This window comes from Argentina silus (genome assembly GCF_951799395.1).
Source record: "Argentina silus genome assembly, chromosome: 1".
Classification (NCBI taxonomy): Eukaryota; Metazoa; Chordata; class Actinopteri; order Argentiniformes; family Argentinidae; genus Argentina; species Argentina silus.
This window is the reverse complement of record NC_139655.1, coordinates 11,965,806-11,983,204: the sequence shown is the minus strand read 5'-3', so window position 1 is coordinate 11,983,204 and position 17,399 is coordinate 11,965,806. Positions and strand designations below refer to the sequence as shown.

The following is a 17,399-nucleotide window of genomic DNA, read 5'->3' as shown; positions in this document are numbered from 1 at the left end:
GAGAGAGTGTGGGATGGAAAGAAAGATAGTGACAGGTAGGGAAGAGAGAAGGAGAAAGGAAGAGGGAAAGAGCAGGCAGAGGTGGATGAGCGAGAGAGAGAATGAGCTATAGAGAGGAAGGGAGGAGAAGGAGGAGGAGGAGGGAGCTTAAAGTGGTCCCTCTCTCCTCACATGCCAATCTCCTCTCCTATTTATAGCGTCTCAGATCCCTGGTTGTTCTTGAGCAGAGGAGGTGTGGGCTCTGTCTCTGTTTCTCTCCCTCCCATATCTGTTTCCTTGTTAACATGAGGATTTGGATTTGCTGTAGGAGGAGAGAGATTCCGTCAGGACTTCTCCTATCCTCCTCCCCCTCACCAACACACACACACACACACACACACACACACACACACACACAACTCATTGTGCTGTTTTATGCCTCCTCGTCACAACACATCCACGTCCAGAGAAACGAGGAGGAGGATGGACACGTGTTTGGAGGGGTTTTTAATCTCCCTCCCAGCCTCCTCCTATGGAAGCTTAGATCACTCTTAGAAACCATTTTCCTGCTGCTTTTATGCGATTCAGCACTCAGCCAAATATTGAGTATTTTGTATTCAGGGCCAGCCAAGGTATGATGGTCTGTACTGTATGGGCAAAGGAGGAATGATTAATGATATAGTATGGATGATATAACTGAGACACACACACACTCACGAAGACATTAAGACACACACACACACAGCCTATGCTCTCTGTCGTGCTGCTCTGTGTGTGTGTGTGTGTGTGTGTGTGTGTGTATGTATATATGTGTGTGTGTATGTATGTGTGTGTGCCTGGCCCCATCCTCTGCCTGTTCTGTAATTGGCCGTGGAGTTGAGGATCCACAGCGCTGTGCTGTGCTCTGGCTGTAATAACAGAAAGGCAGGACATGCTGTGCACAGTGGAGCACAAATCACCTGTAATTACCACCCACAGACTCATCCATCCATCTCTCACTGCCCCCAGACCGCTGCCATGCACGCACGCACACACACACACACACACACACACACACACACACACACACACACACACACACACACACACACACGCAACGCTAGAGCACAAGTACCACTACACATCCCCTACATATAACTGTACACGCACTTATACATAAACAACATTTTTGTGTACTCACTTCTGCTACACAACAATACACACCTTCATATGCACTCTTATCTTACACCAAATCTGCACAAACACATTCGATCAAACTATGGAAAATCATCTACACTCAAAGGCACTCTCACAGCCACACACAGAACAGAACGTTGTGTTTGCACGCCCTCTTCGATCCACACTCCTAGATGCACTTGGTAGCTAATGATAGTAGTTATTGTGAGTAGCAATGTTCCTCTTTCTGTGTTGTGCTGTTATTATATTAGAAGCCTATTTCCCCCACCCCCACCCTCCCTCCCCCCCTCTCTCTCTCTCTCCCTCCCTCTCTCTCCCTCTCTCTCTCTGTCCCTCCCTCTCTCTCTCTCCCTCCCTCTCTCTCCCCCTCTCTCTCTCTCTCCCTCCCTCTCTCTCCCTCTCTCTCTCTGTCCAGCCTCCCGCATGATTTAGTACTTACAGTGTTTACTGTCCAATGCCGCACAAGACCTGGAAAAATATAACTCAACCTGGGTCGAGCTGCTCCAAGTTATCACCATTTATTTGTGTCTTTATTATGTCTTTAGTGCGATGTGCTCCCAAACACAGCTCACACAGCCCAACACTGCCATCTAGTGTTAACCCCTTCATGTATACTGGATCTGAATGTGTGTGAGAAAATCAGTGTGGAGTTTGTGTATGTGGGCCCTATGTGTGTGTGTGTGTGTGTGTGTATCTGTGTGTATCTGTGTGTATCTGTGTGTATCTGTGTGTGTGTGTGTGTGTGTGTGTGTGTATCTGTGTGTGTGTAGTTGCGTACTGAGTGTGTGTTGCTGCAGTGTTGTGTTGTGAGTTTGTACAGCGATGTAGTGAGTGAGTGAGTGAGGGCTGCTCTCCCGGCTTTCATTACCCTGGACAGATCGTGGCTGTGGCCCGCTGCTGGAGAATGCAGGAATGCCCTGGCCATCTGCTGCAGATTAGAATTAGACCTCCAGCCCAATTCAATTAGTATCCAGAGCCAGCCACACTGATTGGGCAGAGAGGGGAGGGGAGGGGAGGGAGGGAGGGAGGGAGGGAGGGGTGGGATACGGCTACGACACAGTCGCTGCCCTGCAGTAAACATGGGCGAGGCAGGCTGAGGGAGGGCAGGGAAGGGGCGCTCACTGCTCTCTGATAAACTGCTCCTACTCTCCTAATCCACTGGGGGTGGAGGGGGGAGCAGGAAAAGGGGGGGGGGACTGTAATAGACAGACAGACATACTCATATACACACTCATGATACAGTACTTTAATCTCTCATGTGTAAAGAGATGCTAACAAACATACTTACTCAATACAAAAGCCCTCAACTCACTCACTCACACTCACTCACTCACTCACTCACTCACTCACATAGACAGAGCCTGTTGCTTCCAAATATGTTCCAAATTATCTGCAGTAATATTTATTTATTTTCAAGCTGAGGGCAGGCTGGCATTTTTGGAGAGCAGCAGGATTTGAATATTTAGTTAATAGAGTGTGTGTTTGTGTGCTCCGGCTTCTCAAAGTGTGTGTGTGAGTGTGTGTGTGTGCGTGTGTGTGTGTGTGTGTGTGTGTGTGTGTGTGTGTGTGTGATTGTGTTGTTATGGGTCTCAGGGTGGTGTTTCTGCAACGCGGTCAATGCAGCAAATGTTGTTAGCTCCCTCTGCCTCTCACCTGCTCCTTACACTGCTAGAACCCTGCAGTGGATAAACACACTGTGTGTACAAACATGCCCTCAGGCCAACGCGCCTCACACACACACACACACTGCATACTGTACAAACACACATACATAGAAAACACACATACAGTACAGTAACCAGTAAGGCAGCAATGGCTGTTTGTCTGTAATTGTAACCTGCGTCTCCCGTTGGCTCTGCCTCCCTGCTTCATCCAGCCCTGCAGGCTGCAGCAGTACTATCGGCCAGTAGCCCTGAGCCTGGCCCTGTGGGCATTTCTCCAGCCCCACATCGTTCAGCATGGATTGCTTTGTGTATGTGTGTGTGTGTGTATGTGTGTGTATGTGTGTATGTGTGTGTGTTTGTGTGTGTCGGATGGATCAAGCCGAGCGCATGTGCAGAGAGTGTTGTGGGTCAGTGAGTCTGTGGTCTCAGCGTTTATAGTTATTGCTTGGGCAGTCAATAGAAACGTTTGGTTATGAGTGTGCAGGGTGTGGTGTGTGTTAAAGATCACTATGTCGGCTTGGGTTCCTACAGTATATGTTGTGTGTATATGTGTGTGTGCACGTGTGTGCGTTCACACGTGCTTGTGTGTAATTAATCACACTGGATTGTTTTTTTGTGTGAATGTAGCTGGGCTGATGAGTCAGTGTTTGTGTTCTGAGCATTGTGAAGGTCTGAATGTATCTTAATGGAGTTTAGGTGGATGGGACATGCAGTCTATGTGTGTTATGAGTGAGATGCAGTGTATATGTGTGTATGCTCTTAGCAGTTCCGTTTGTGCACTGTATGCTCTGAGTGTGTGTGTGTGTGTGTGTGTGTGTGTGTGTGTGTGTGTGTGTGTGTGTGTGTGTGTGTGTGTGTGTGTGTGTGTGTGTGTGTGTGTGTGTGTATGCGGTGTGTGTGGTATCTCCCTGAGCGTCTGGCTGGCTGATGAAGCATGCAGTGCTGAAGGAGCTGAAGCAGCCGCAGGCAAGACCCATCCTCCTCCTTTCATTCTCACCACACTGGAGGTCAAGTACCCACATCTCTGAGAAATAAACCTGCCTCTCGCTCAAGGGCCTTTCGCTGCCATTTTTTTAAACTCATCCTTTCAGTACCATGAAAACACCCAATCCTGCAGCCCCCCACCGTCCCCATCTCCCTGTCTGGGGTATTGTTTAGGTAAATGAGCCTGTGGATCCAGTAGACAGGGCAATCAGACTGAATAAGGACATTGAATACATTACGGCATTAAGGCCCTCTCTCTCCAGCACTCTGCATGGCCCCAGCTCCTCTCAGCACCCAGAGTCCTTGAAATCTCAAATTGACATTGGAGACGCGGTTATTCATACGTGGACATCAGTGGTGTGTGTGTGTGTGTGTGTGTGTGTGTGTGTGTGTGTGTGTGTGTGTGTGTGTGTGTGTGTGTGTGTGTGTGGCAGTGGCTGTCTGCACAGTGTGCCTCCCCCAGCCTAGGCCCAGGCAGGGGCTCTAATTAGGCAGCCAGAGTGAAGGTGAAGCTCCAAACAGGAGGAGGGGTATTGTGTGAACCGCATCTGATGAAAGAAAGGTTGCCTTCTCTGTACATCTGCTGAAGTGTGTGTGTGTGTGTGTGTGTGTGTGTGTGTGTGTGTGTGTGTGTGTGTGTGTGTGTGTGTGTGTGAGAGAGAGTGCGTGCGGGCGTGCAGGCGGGCGTGTGTGTTCCTGCCTGCCTGCCTGTGTGTGTGCGTCAGGTGTCACCCACCACATCTGATCTCCGCAGAAGGCTGCTGCTGCTGTTGGCATGGCGACGGTTGCAGTGCCTCGTGAGGCCGCTGCCATGGTAACCAGGCACGCTAAGCAGGGGGGCGGAGAGCAATGCTGCTTTACTTTGTCCCCACTTTCTATTGTGAGGTGCCCTGCCTCCCCCCCATACACCCCCAGATACCAGCTTCATATCACCTCACGCCGGTCTTTGTTATCCGGTGTTCTTTGTTGTGTGTGGAGAGGCTGGGTACAGTGGAGGCAGGGTGATGGTGGAGCTGAGCTCAGACTGGGCTCCTCAGGCCAGTGGCCACAGCAGAGACACAGCAGAGGGCTATAGCCAGCTATAAAGACACACTGGAGACTGGAGGAAAGGAAAACAGCCCTGCCATTTATGAACAGCGCCTAACCCTCGCCTTCCAATATACAGTACTGCACAAACATTTTCGTTTGTCAGCTAAAATGTATTCAGTAGGTTATGTTAATTCAGTACAGTGTGTATGAATACATGCAGTTTTAAATGAGTATTGTCTATTATTCATCATCTTTTATTATTGGGATGTGTTTACTGTACACAATGTCTCACAATGACAGAAACTAATGTGATCTGCTCTCCTGAATTTTCCTGTGTTCTCTTGTGTTCCATTGTGTTCTCCTGTCTTCTGTGTTCTCCGGTGTTCTCTGGTGTTCTCCTGTGTTCTCCTGTGTTCTCCGGTGTTCTCCGGTGTTCTCCTGTGTTCTTCTGCGATCTCCTGTGTTCTCCTGTGATCTCCTGTGTTCTCCTGTGTTCTCCTGTGATCTCCTGTGTTCTCCTGTGATCTCCTGTGTTCTCCTGTGATCTCCTGTGTTCTCCTGTGTTCTCCTGTGATCTCCTGTGTTCTCCTGTGATCTCCTGTGTTCTCCTGTGTTCTCCTGTGATCTCCTGTGTTCTCCTGTGTTCTCCTGTGATCTCCTGTGTTCTCCCTCTCCCCAGGGGCACAGAGGAGGTGTTCCAGGCCCTGGAGGACAACCAGGTGACTCTGTCCACCATGAAGGCGTCCAGGTTCGTTCGGGCCTTTGAGAAGCAGGTGGACCGCTGGGAGCGTTGCCTCTCCCTGGTGCTGGAGGTCATAGAGATGATCATCACTGTGCAGAGGCAGTGGATGTACCTGGAGGTAGGCACACACACATGCACACACACACACACACACACACACACACACACACACATGCACACACACATACACATACACACACATACGCGCACACACACAGACATACACACGCACACACACACACACACACACAGATACAGATACACAGACACACAACCTTATATATACGCTATGACTTTCTTTGTCTCCCATACTGTACACATTACATGTATAGGCTTACTGTCTACATACTCTGTACACTTTCTGTATCATACTACACACAGTATACAAAGAGCCCCCCCCACCCCCCCCCAGATACTCACACACTTTCATTCATTTTTATACACTTAAGAGAGATCCTGGAAGGTAATGAGGAACAAAATGTAATGCTTCAATTGTGTTTGTATCCTCTCACAAGTGTAAACAAACTCCTACATAAACTCACAAACAGGATCTCAGCGCTCTCTCTCTGTGTGCCCCATGCGCACATGAAACACATTTGCTCACTTAACTCTGATTAACTGTCTAAACAGAGTGGTAGTCTGGAGTGTTTTAGAGATGTCTGTTGTGTGTGTGTGTGTGTGTGTGTGTGTGTGTGTGTGTGTGTGTGTGTGTAAACGCACCTGGGACAGGTTTAGAACTTGGCTGAAGCTCGTCTGTTTCTCCCCCTCTTTCTCTCTCTCTCTCTCTCTCTCTCTCTCTCTCTCTCTCTCTCTCTCTCTGTCTCTCTGTCTCTCTGTCTGTCTGTCTGTCTGTCTGTAGAACATCTTCCTGGGAGAAGACATCAGGAAACAGCTGCCTCGCGAATCCACTGAGTTTGATGACATCAACTCCAGCTGGAAGACCATTATGGACCGTCTGAACAAGGACAACAACGCCCTGAGGGGAACACACCACCCAGGTAACTGAACTGGGGAGAGCGGAATATACCATGTAGAGAGGGAATGAGGGGTAGTAGAGAGAGGTGGGGGGTGGATAGGGGGGAGGAGGAATGGCAGTGAGAATGGCGATGAGATAAGAGACTAGGCAGAAGAGACCGTCAGGAGGGTACCTCAGAATCAACTCATGATGGCCTTCAGTTTAGACCATTGTTAGTTTAATCAGGTGTGTTGGAGCTGGGCTGACCAGCCAACCCAAAGGGGCCCTCCAGGACCACAGTTATCCAGCTAGAGAGGAATACAGACACAATCTCAATCTCTCTCTCAATCCCCCCTCCTCTCCCCCCCCCTCCCTCCCTCATCCATGGCATCATTGCTGTGAATGCTTTTGTTTCAATACTAAACCCAGATGTTGGAAAGGAATGTCCAATTTGTACTCAAAGAGAGGCATTCTGCTTGATGGAGTGTGAGAGGCTAACACCTCTTTTCAGTATGTTGTAGTCACTGTTTGCAGCTGTCGGAGAGAGTTTCACCACTGTTGTTTTCATTTTGGATTTTGGGTTATTATTACAGCAAAAAAAACTAAAAAGAAGAAGGAAACACAAGATGGAGGGGAGACAGGGCCATGATCTAAGAAATGTCTTAGGGCTGTTTGCTCTAATTTGTTTGTGTTTTTGTTTATGTTTCCGTTTGTTCCTTTTTGTGTGTCAGATAGCCATAAGGAACGCATGTATCATTCACTTAGTGTGCAATAAAATCTCAAAACTCCCTCCCTCCCTCCCTCCCTCCCTCCCTCCCTCCCTCCCTCCCTCCCTCCCTCTGCCCAGGCCTGCCTGAGAAGCTATCAGAGATGAACAACAAGCTGGAGGAGATCCAGAAGTCTCTGGACATGTACCTGGAGACCAAGCGCCAGATCTTCCCCCGATTCTACTTCCTGTCCAACGACGACCTGCTGGAGATCCTGGGTCAGTCGCGCCACCCTGAAGCCGTGCAGCCGCACCTCAAGAAGTGCTTTGACAACATCAAGAGCCTGCGCATTGGCAAGGTATGGCACACACACTCACACAGAACAATCATTCACGCATGCACACACACACACACACACACACACACACACACACACACACACAGACAGATAGACAAGAGCAGAGTAATGGTGTTCCTTCTCACACAGACACACTATCTCACCATGTGTGTGCTGTCTCCAGGTGGGGATCAGCAGCTGCAAGTCGGAGGCCAATGGGATGTTCTCTGCTGACGGGGAGTTTGTTGATTTCACCCACCCTGTGCTGCTGGAGGGGCCTGTGGAGGTGAGATCATACCCCACACCACTGTAGGCTTTTACCTGATGATGAGGAGGATGATGAAAATGAGTCTTATACGAGTGTGTTTTAACTGTTTTCAACCCTTTTGACTAATTGTCTGTGTGTGTCTACTGTTGGCAGGCATGGCTGTGTGACGTGGAGCGGACCATGCGCTGGACATTGAAAGACTGTCTGAAGAACTGTCGCATGGCCCTGAAGAAGATGACTGGGAAGAGAGACAAATGGGTCAAAGACTGGCCTGGACAGGTAAACCCCCCCCCCCTGCGCGCGCGCTGCCGCTCTCTCCCCCTCTCTCCCCCTCTTTCCCTCTCCCCTCTGTCTTTCTCTACTCCCTGCCCTCATTCATCTCACCCAATAATAAGAATGATTTGCATTTATATGGGGCTTTTCTCCGGCTCAGAGTGCTTTACATTGTAGGAGATAACTCAGCCCTTTCATCAGCAATGAGCAGAAGCCAGCTATTACATTACAGCACCACTGATCAGCTATCACTCACAAATCAGGACTGACTAAATGTTTCCTTCTCCTCTCTAGATGCTGATCACTGCCAGTCAGATCCAATGGACCACTGATGTCACCAAGTGTCTCATCACAGGCAAGGAGAGGGCCGACAAATCTGCTCTCAAATCCATGAAGAAGAAGCAGGTCAGAGAATCTAATGACCATATACAGTGCTGTACTGGTTGCTCTGGTCACAGACTCACAACTAGATAATGCTAGAGTGGTGATTCTTATTGCCGTCTTGGCACTCAGACAGAGACATCTACATGACTACATGCAGGATCTCCCCATGATGAGGAAGTATCTCTGTAACACTACATCCCCGGGCGTTACTACTAATCAAAGTACCCAGATGAATAAAACAGGTATTTCAACCCGTGGTCAAACGTGACTCACCAATGCTTGATAACGGGTAAAAAATAACACAAATGTGAAGCAATAATTGGAATTAAATCTAATTATACGTATGCAAGAGGTCTATACACCAGTCATTTGTTAGAATGAAACAATTAAAGCGGACACAAAATCGCTTCTTCTTTCAGTTTTTTCAGTAAATTCCACAGACAAATCCGTTGGCTTTTATGCTCCCAAACCACATTCCAAACAAATCTTCTGAGGTTCCTGTGTGAAAGATCCACAGACAAGTCGGTTGCACATTCCACCAAGCTCCCCTGCTTTACTATTATGATATTTGCGCTTGAAAACAAAAGCAGGCGTTCATCGCGTCTCAAGGTGGGACTTGGTGGCACTAGATATCAATAAAAGGTATGGTATTAATGACAATGCTTCCAGAATGTGTTCTGTGTGATTTTAAAATTGTAACGTTAACATGTAAAAATCCAACATTTAGGAAAACTCAAGGAAGCAGGGGGATGTGAGTTTCAGAAACAGAGTTATTTTAGCACCCAGGGACGCACTAGTGTCACGCAACCGTTAACCCTCGGAGCGCGTCCCTCAGGTGTCCATGCTGCATCGCTACTCTGACGCCATCCGGGGGAACCTCTCCAAGATCCTGCGTCTGAAGATTGTAGCGCTGGTCACCGTGGAGGTGCACGACCGTGATGTCATCGACAAGCTGGCGAAGGCGGGCTGCAACGACGTGAACGCCTTTGACTGGCTCTGCCAGCTGCGCCTGTACTGGGAGAAGGTGAGGAGAGGGTGAAAAACACAGGACTTAATGTAGCTGCTGGAGCAGATCAATCAATTAGTTAATCAATCAACTTTATTAGTCCCGAGAGAGGAACATTTGTTTTGCCAACAGCAGCAAATACAATCAGACTCAATCACTCAGACTGTATTTGTGAAGCACATGTCATAAACAAATGCAATACAAATGTTCTTTACAGGAATAATACATAAAACAGACACATCGAGACAGTCATGACTGATCCATAGGCATACAGATATTATATCATTAATATCATATACAATATACAAGCATGACGTGCCAAAGAATGAAGCGAAGTAGGCTTGAGATGTTTTGACCCTAAACCCTCTCTCTCTCTCTCTCTCTCTCCCTCTCTCTCTCTCTCTCTCTCTCTCTCTCTCCCTCTCTCTCTCTCTCTCTCTCTCTCTCTCTCCCTCTCTCTCTCTCTCTCTCTCTCTCTCCCTCTCTCTCTCTCTCTCTCTTTATCTCTCTCTCTCTCTCTCCCTCTCTCTCTCTCTCTCTCTCTCTCCCTCTCTCTCCCTCTCTCTCTCTCTCTCTCTCCAGGAAGTGGATGACTGCATCATCAGGCAGACCAACACACACTTTGCGTATGGTTACGAGTACCTGGGCAACTCTGGCCGCCTGGTCATCACCCCCCTCACTGACAGGTACAGGAGGACTGGACACACGTCATCTTGGCCAGAGCTCCCTTGAAAAAGACATTCATGTCAATGAGACTTACTTGGATAAATACAAATAATATTCAAACATAATCAATTCATTGGCTCAGTATTATCACTGTTGAGCATCAATTATGAATTATGAGTTATAACAGCCATTCAGTAGAACAGATTCCTCTGATTACTATCTGTGTAATTATTAAAATGCTGTGTCTGCATTAGCATTGTCAGTGTAATCACTAGCTAACACCTTTGCTGCAGACAGATTTAGCCTGATGGGGATTATTAGGTTTGGATGTGTGTATTATTAGTTCAGGCTGCAGTGTGTTAGCTTGTCATGTCTCTCTCCCTCTCCTTGTATGCCTCTTTTGCCATTTCAGTGCATATGTTTTGAAACATGTTTTCTTCATGTAAAGATATCTGCGTGTTAATAAAATAATGCTAAAAGGATTTATTATCATAAATGTGGACATAGATTGGCAGAGTTCTTCCAAAACAATACTCAATATCTCATTATCCATGATGCCTCTCCCTGTCTGTCCCTAGGTGTTATATGACCCTCACCACAGCCCTCCACCTCCACCGGGGAGGCTCTCCTAAAGGCCCTGCTGGTACAGGGAAGACAGAGACAGTCAAGGACCTGGGCAAGGCTCTGGGCATGTACGTCATCGTGGTCAACTGCTCTGAGGGCCTGGACTTCAAATCCATGGGACGCATGTACTCTGGCCTGGCACAGGTAACGTACTGGAATGATAATGTTCAACAAAGTTGCTTCATACAGTGTTACTCTTGAAAAGGTGATGTATGTGGGTCTTACTTTGTGTGTGTCCGTCCGTCCGTCCGTCCGCCCGCCCGCCCACCCGCCTGCCCACCTGTGTGTGTGTGTGTGTGTGTGTGTGTGTGTGTGTGTGTGTGTGTGTGTGTGTGTGTGTGTGTGTGTGTTTCCACAGACGGGGGCGTGGGGCTGCTTTGATGAGTTTAACCGCATCAACATCGAGGTGTTGTCAGTGGTGGCCCAGCAGATCCTGTCCATCCTGTCTGCTCTCGCTGCCGGATGCACTAGCTTCATCTTTGAAGGACGACAGATCCGCCTGATCTGGTCCTGTGGCATCTTCATCACCATGAACCCTGGTACGTACGCTGGGGAAAAACACACAAGGATGCCAACTCTGGATACACACCTTTTCAAAACTGTTGAGTAAATACCATGTTGATCTGAATGTATCATACAGCCTAGGAATACATGAATGGTAGGATTCTGCTCATAGCGTTCAACTGGCTTTCTTTAACTGCCCCCTCAACTGCTCTCTGTACTGACCATTCTGATGTTGTTCCATGTTACATATGTTGATAGTTGACCGTTTGCTAACCCTAACCCTGTCCGTAAGTCCCGCCCCCTTATTTACTGCGATTACATTAATAGAATTGCCGCAAAAAAAGATAGCTAACTTTTGGAAAGGAAGTAATCTAATAGCAGCAATAAGTGGACAGCAGGGTCTACAGTATGTTATACACCATTGGACAGCAACCCAAGTCTTTTACTAAAATCAAGTAGAAGGAGCCACAGCTATTGTCTAAATAAATACCTGGATGCCTACTGTTTAAGTGGGCCTACAATATTTGAAACTGCTGTACAATATGCTATATACTGTATACTCTATATGCTATATACTGTATACTCTATATGCTATATACTGATAGACCAATTCTAACAAGTCTTGGCAGAGATGCATGTCATTTTTCTAGTTTAGTCAATAGGCTGTTTACAGACTTTTTTCCCCCACTGGTCATGTGACGCTTTAAAAGCAATCTCTGGTCGTCTTCGACGTGCACCTTTCCATTCCGCCCGCTGTTGAGACAAACCTGGTCTGTCTCTTATTACAAACCTGGTCCATCTCTTTGAAGAACCGTCTAGCAGTGATAATGACACATGAAAGCGCTACATTTTGTAGCCAGTGTGACATGATCCGCTAGAAAGGGGTGGAATAGAATGCAAAAATACTGACAGTAAATGACTCTCTACAGGCAGTAAGACAGCGAAAATATTGCTTGTTTACAGATTAACATTTGTGATATTTAGTTGTATATATTATACATAATAATAATAATAATAAAATAATTTCAACATGACAGCTTACTTTCACTGATCCATAGCATGCTGTGCAACAGGCAACCAAATGAAAAATAATGAATGATTATCTTGTGATAAGAAGTTGAGAGTCTGTCCCACAGATATGTTTAGTAGACTTGCGATGCGATCTTCTCAAAATATGCTATGCTCTTTGATGAGATATCAATCATTTCATGGGCGCATCCTTTCTGCAGGCTGAGCTGCCTACGGCCTACCGGATTGTAAGGAATGCTTGATGGCTCATGGGGAGTGAGGATATAGCTGAGCGATTTTGACATTTTCGTTGTTAGAATGTGAGTCAAGAGTCTGCATCTATTCTATTTACACAGCGGACACTTTTCCAGGTTACTTTTGTGTTTGGGGAATGGATAAAAACCACATTCCCCTCTAACACTCAGTGTAGCTGGTGTCATTATTACAGTTGCCCCAAGCACAATTTTTTTTTATTAAGATGGAGTGAATGTTTGCTTTGGCATGCCCATTTCCTGGGAAATTAACAACACATTCAAATGGCTGGATCAGAGATTCTGACTGAGCTTGACAGAGGTTGTTGTGGTTAGTTATGGTTGCTAAATGCTAATTGGTGAATCGCTGTGCCAATCACTTTTCTGCAAATGATCAAATGTACCCCCCCCCCCCCCCCCCTCTCTCTCCCCCCCCAGGCTATGCTGGGCGTACAGAGCTGCCTGACAACCTCAAGTCTATGTTCAGACCCATCTCCATGGTGGTTCCTGACTCCACTCTCATTGCTGAGATCACCCTGTTTGGAGAGGGCTTCAACAACTGCAAGGTAACGCTGTAAAAGTAACAAAGTAACACTATAATAGTAACAAGGTAGTACTGATACTCTTGCTCCTTCACTGTGTGTAAGATCCAATGTGTCTGTTCATGTGAGGGGTGAGACATATTCCATAGTTTATTCAGTTTAATTCATTATTCTTGTGAGGGTATTTTTACACTACGTACGTATGCTATTCACTCTGGGTGCGTTCTGGTTTCTAAAGGATATCTTGTTGAATTATCACAGCATTAATGAAACATCCCCATTTCTTTTATGTTAAGAGCCGAGGCAATCACCAGATGAGATTGAGTTCCCAAAGCCTGATAGAGATATAGCATATCATCAAATCAGATGGAAAATTAAATCTGCTGCTGCTTTTCAAAAGGCCCCGTACAAGATATGGATTCTACAGTACATGTCGACGTACACCACAGCACACAAAACCATGTCTCAGTAGAACACAGCCTCCTGCAGCCTCCTGCAGCGTCCCCGCTCCTGTGATGACTGCTCTGAGATCAGTGTCAGTGGGGTTTGGTTTGGCATTGGGCCAGGATGTTATAGGATTAGCTGTGGTGGGGGCTGGTGTTGGATCTGATGGAGATGTAGGCAGGCGTGGTGTGGAGTGTGGGCTGGGGGGGGGGGGGGGGGGGAATGCAGTCACACGGCTGCTGGCTCTCTGGGACCAGAACCTGAGCAGGATTAACGCTGACTCACAGGGGGACTGTTCTGCTGCTGGCTCTCTGCTCGTGTGTGTGTGTGTGTGTGTGTGTGTGTGTGTGTGTGTGTGTGTGTGTGTGTGTGTGTGTGTGTGTATGTGTTTGTGTGTTTGTGTGAAGGAGAGTGTAAGGGAGTGTGTGTGTTTTAGTGTGAAAGAGAGAGATAGAAATAGAGTGCATGAGTGTGTAGTTCTCTCTGTGTGTGTGTGTGTGTGTGTGTGTGTGTGTGTGTATGTGTGTGTGTGTGTGTGTGCGCATATGCGTGTGTGTGAGAGAGAGGATTTGTTTGCAACAAGATTCTAATTCTTTTCTGCACCACAGCACCCTCCCACCTATGTAACAACACACACACCTATGGCGTACCCTTGGGACATCCAAACCAAACCAAACCAAACAACACCCAAAAACGTGCAGACTACAGACACCCTACACTTCCATAACCTTCACAAAACTTCTCGGCTGCACCTTCCCCAACACAAACAACACACACAGCACACAAACATAGCTCTCCCTGGCCCCAGCAGGGCTGTATTGGCTCCTGCGGGGAGCAGTCATTAGCCACCAGATAGGGAATCAGGAGGGTTCACTGACTGAGCACCGTAAATAACAGCAGATTAAGAGAGAGGTGGGAAAGAGACCAGAAACAACACAGTCCTGGCAGGGATGGAGGGAGGCAGGGAGGGAGGGAAGCAGGGAGGGAGGGAGGCAGGGATGGAGGGAGGCAGGGAGGGAGGGAGGGAGGGAGGCAGGGAGGGAGGGAGGGAGGGAGGCAGGGAGGGAGGGAGGGAGGCAGGGAGGGAGGGAGGCAGGGAGGGAGGCACGGGCGTTCACGCCTGCTGTGTACCACCCCGATACCAAGTCCCACATAATGTACATACATACACCTGCACTCATATTTCAAAATACACAAACACACACACACACATACATACACACACACACACACAAACACACACACACACACACACATTAAAAGACGATTTACGCTTGATTCGCACAGAGAGTATGACACAATTGTGGAGCCTCCAGAGTCACGCAGAGGCGGAAATCAAGCTCCATGTGGCACACACACACACACACACACACACATTAAAAGACGATTTACGCTTGATTCGCACAGAGGGTATGACACAATTGTGGAGCCTCCAGAGTCATGCGGAGGCGGAAATCAAGCTCCGTGTGCGCCTCCCAAATTTTGTAACAATGCGATGGAGGGCTCAGTATAGCTCCGTGGAGCTCCACATTAACTTGACTGATAGGTGGCAGAGGTACATCCTCACAAACTATTGGAATGTGTAGAAGACACGGAGCCCAAGAAGCATGGATGCTCTGGCGACTGCGGAGGTCCTGAATGCTGAGTGGACACCACAGACGGATTGACCATAAATCGGCTTTAACAGACACAGACACACAGACACAGACACATACACACACACACACACACAGAAAAACACACTCACACACTCTATTTCTATCTCTCTTTCACACAAAAACACACACACACACAAACACACAAACACACACACTAACACCTTCCCTTGCATGGGTGTCAAAGGAATATTTTCCCTGTTGATGGGGTGCCATTAGAAGCAGAAATAATCCTCTGGCAGGGGGTTGCTGGCCTAGGTGTTTGGCCTAGTTCGGTCTGGTTTGGCCTGGTTTGGGAGAGCGGAGCTTTTTACTCTGTGAGCTGGAACAGACAGGAGAGGGATTTGCCTCCTGTGAGCCCATCGTCTGGTCTGCCTAGCATGACAGCGCTGCAGTCTGTGTATGTGTGTGTGTGTGCGTGTGTGTTTGCATGTCTGTGTGCATGACTGACTATGTCTCACTGAGCCGCATGGAAGAGGTTTTGATGAGAACAAACTGACATGGTAACCCAAGAGCCCTACACAATCTCACTCACACACAATCTGGGGAATTCACACACACACACACACACACACACACACACACACACACATACACATACACATACACATACACATACACACACGCACATGCATACACACACACACACATGCATACACACACACACACACACACACACTCGCACACATACACACACACACACACACTCGCACACACACACACACACACACACACACACACACACACACACACACACAGATGGCGACCAGTGCTAACAGTGCAAGGAGCTGCCCCGGGTCTGTCTGTGGCTGTGGGGGGCCAGAGAGCACGGGGTCCCCCGCTGAGCCAGAGCACTTGAGGGGTGGGAGGGCGGAGGGATGGAGAGATGAGAGTGGCGGAGGGGTGACCCTGTGACGGACGCTCCACACGCACACACACAGCCTGCCTGCCAAGTGGGGATCACAACAGCCCCTGTCAAGCTGTCTGCTGTGGTGTGGTGTGGTGGGCTGCAGTCAGGAGGGAGGCTGCGGAGCGTGTCAGCATGCCTGTCTCCTCCTGCAGCGCTCAGACACGTGTAGCACACGCCTCGCATGACAGGTTTACATTCTCTCCGTCCCACCGTCACCAATCGCTCCTGTCACGCCTGAGCCCGTGGCTTCAGCCTGGGATGGGTTTATGTGTTATTGACCCCTCTGTCTCTCCCCCTTTCTCACATTCCCCCCCTGTTCTCTCTAACACTCTCTTTATCCCTCTCAACCCCCCCGTCTCTCTCTCTCTCTCTCTCTCTCTCTCTCTCTCTCTCTCTCTCTCTCTCTCTCTCTCTCTCTCTCTCTCTCTCTCTCCCTCCCCCCCCTCTCTCTGCAGCTCCTGGCTAAGAAGGTGTTCACCATGTACTCCCTGGCAGTGCAGCAGCTTTCTAAGCAGGACCACTATGACTTTGGCCTGCGTGCCCTAACCTCCTTACTACGCTACGCTGGCAAGAAGCGCCGCGTCTGCCCCGATGTGGCCGACGAGGAGGTACAGTAACAGCACAGGCCAAACTACTTGTTGGTATAGAATACACAATAGTATTGTATAGTCCTGGCCAGGGCCACGTTGTTTTGCTGTCTGTTCACAAATTAAATGGAGATTCCAATTCAATAATGACAAATTCCTCTTTAAAAAGTACATGGCACCATTCAATTATTGTATTGGACTTTCAATGAACTTCCTCAACCGACTGACTTAAACTGGAATTGACCTCAACCCTGCTCCTAACGTCTACCTACACCGTGGCAGTGTGCCCACTCCCTCTCGGCTCCTTTTGAAAATAGTGCGGTGTAAGGGCCTGCCTGCCTGCCTGTCTGCCTGCCTGTCTGGGTTAGTGTGTAGTGTGTAGTGTGTAGTGTGTAGTGTGTAGTGTGCTCTAGAGTGTTGGAGCGGAGCTGAAGAGACACAGAATGCAGATGAGAGCTTGACACTCAGAAATGTGTGCCTAACACCCCACAGGGAATGGTCTGTGATAAAAAATTTATCAAAGAGGACAAAAACTTGAAAAGGAAACTTGAAAGGGATTCATCTTTTACCTGATATCAAGCTTACTTCTTTTTTTGGTAAATTCAGTCGTCCCTGTACAGACAAGAGTTCATCACATTTGTTAGGTTTCACGCTACAATGTCATCCGTATGTAAAAGAGAAAATTGATTTACAGTGGTCACCGT

At 48.0% G+C, this 17,399-nt stretch overlaps 1 protein-coding gene across 1 annotated transcript in view; it reads left to right on the top strand.

Moving 5' to 3' along the window:
* Nucleotides 1–17,399, top strand: part of dnah2 (dynein, axonemal, heavy chain 2) — a gene marked incomplete at its 3' end in the record, with an annotated part of 92,351 nt that overhangs the window by 37,446 nt on the left and 37,506 nt on the right. The window contains exons 29-40 of the mRNA XM_083684129.1: nt 5,512–5,692; nt 6,434–6,572; nt 7,377–7,594; nt 7,758–7,859; nt 7,995–8,120; nt 8,409–8,519; nt 9,334–9,522; nt 10,087–10,190; nt 10,749–10,938; nt 11,153–11,333; nt 12,996–13,123; nt 16,564–16,716. Of these exons, the coding sequence (XP_083540255.1) occupies nt 5,512–5,692; nt 6,434–6,572; nt 7,377–7,594; nt 7,758–7,859; nt 7,995–8,120; nt 8,409–8,519; nt 9,334–9,522; nt 10,087–10,190; nt 10,749–10,938; nt 11,153–11,333; nt 12,996–13,123; nt 16,564–16,716 (1,822 nt within the window). The remainder of the gene's footprint in view (nt 1–5,511; nt 5,693–6,433; nt 6,573–7,376; nt 7,595–7,757; nt 7,860–7,994; nt 8,121–8,408; nt 8,520–9,333; nt 9,523–10,086; nt 10,191–10,748; nt 10,939–11,152; nt 11,334–12,995; nt 13,124–16,563; nt 16,717–17,399) is intronic.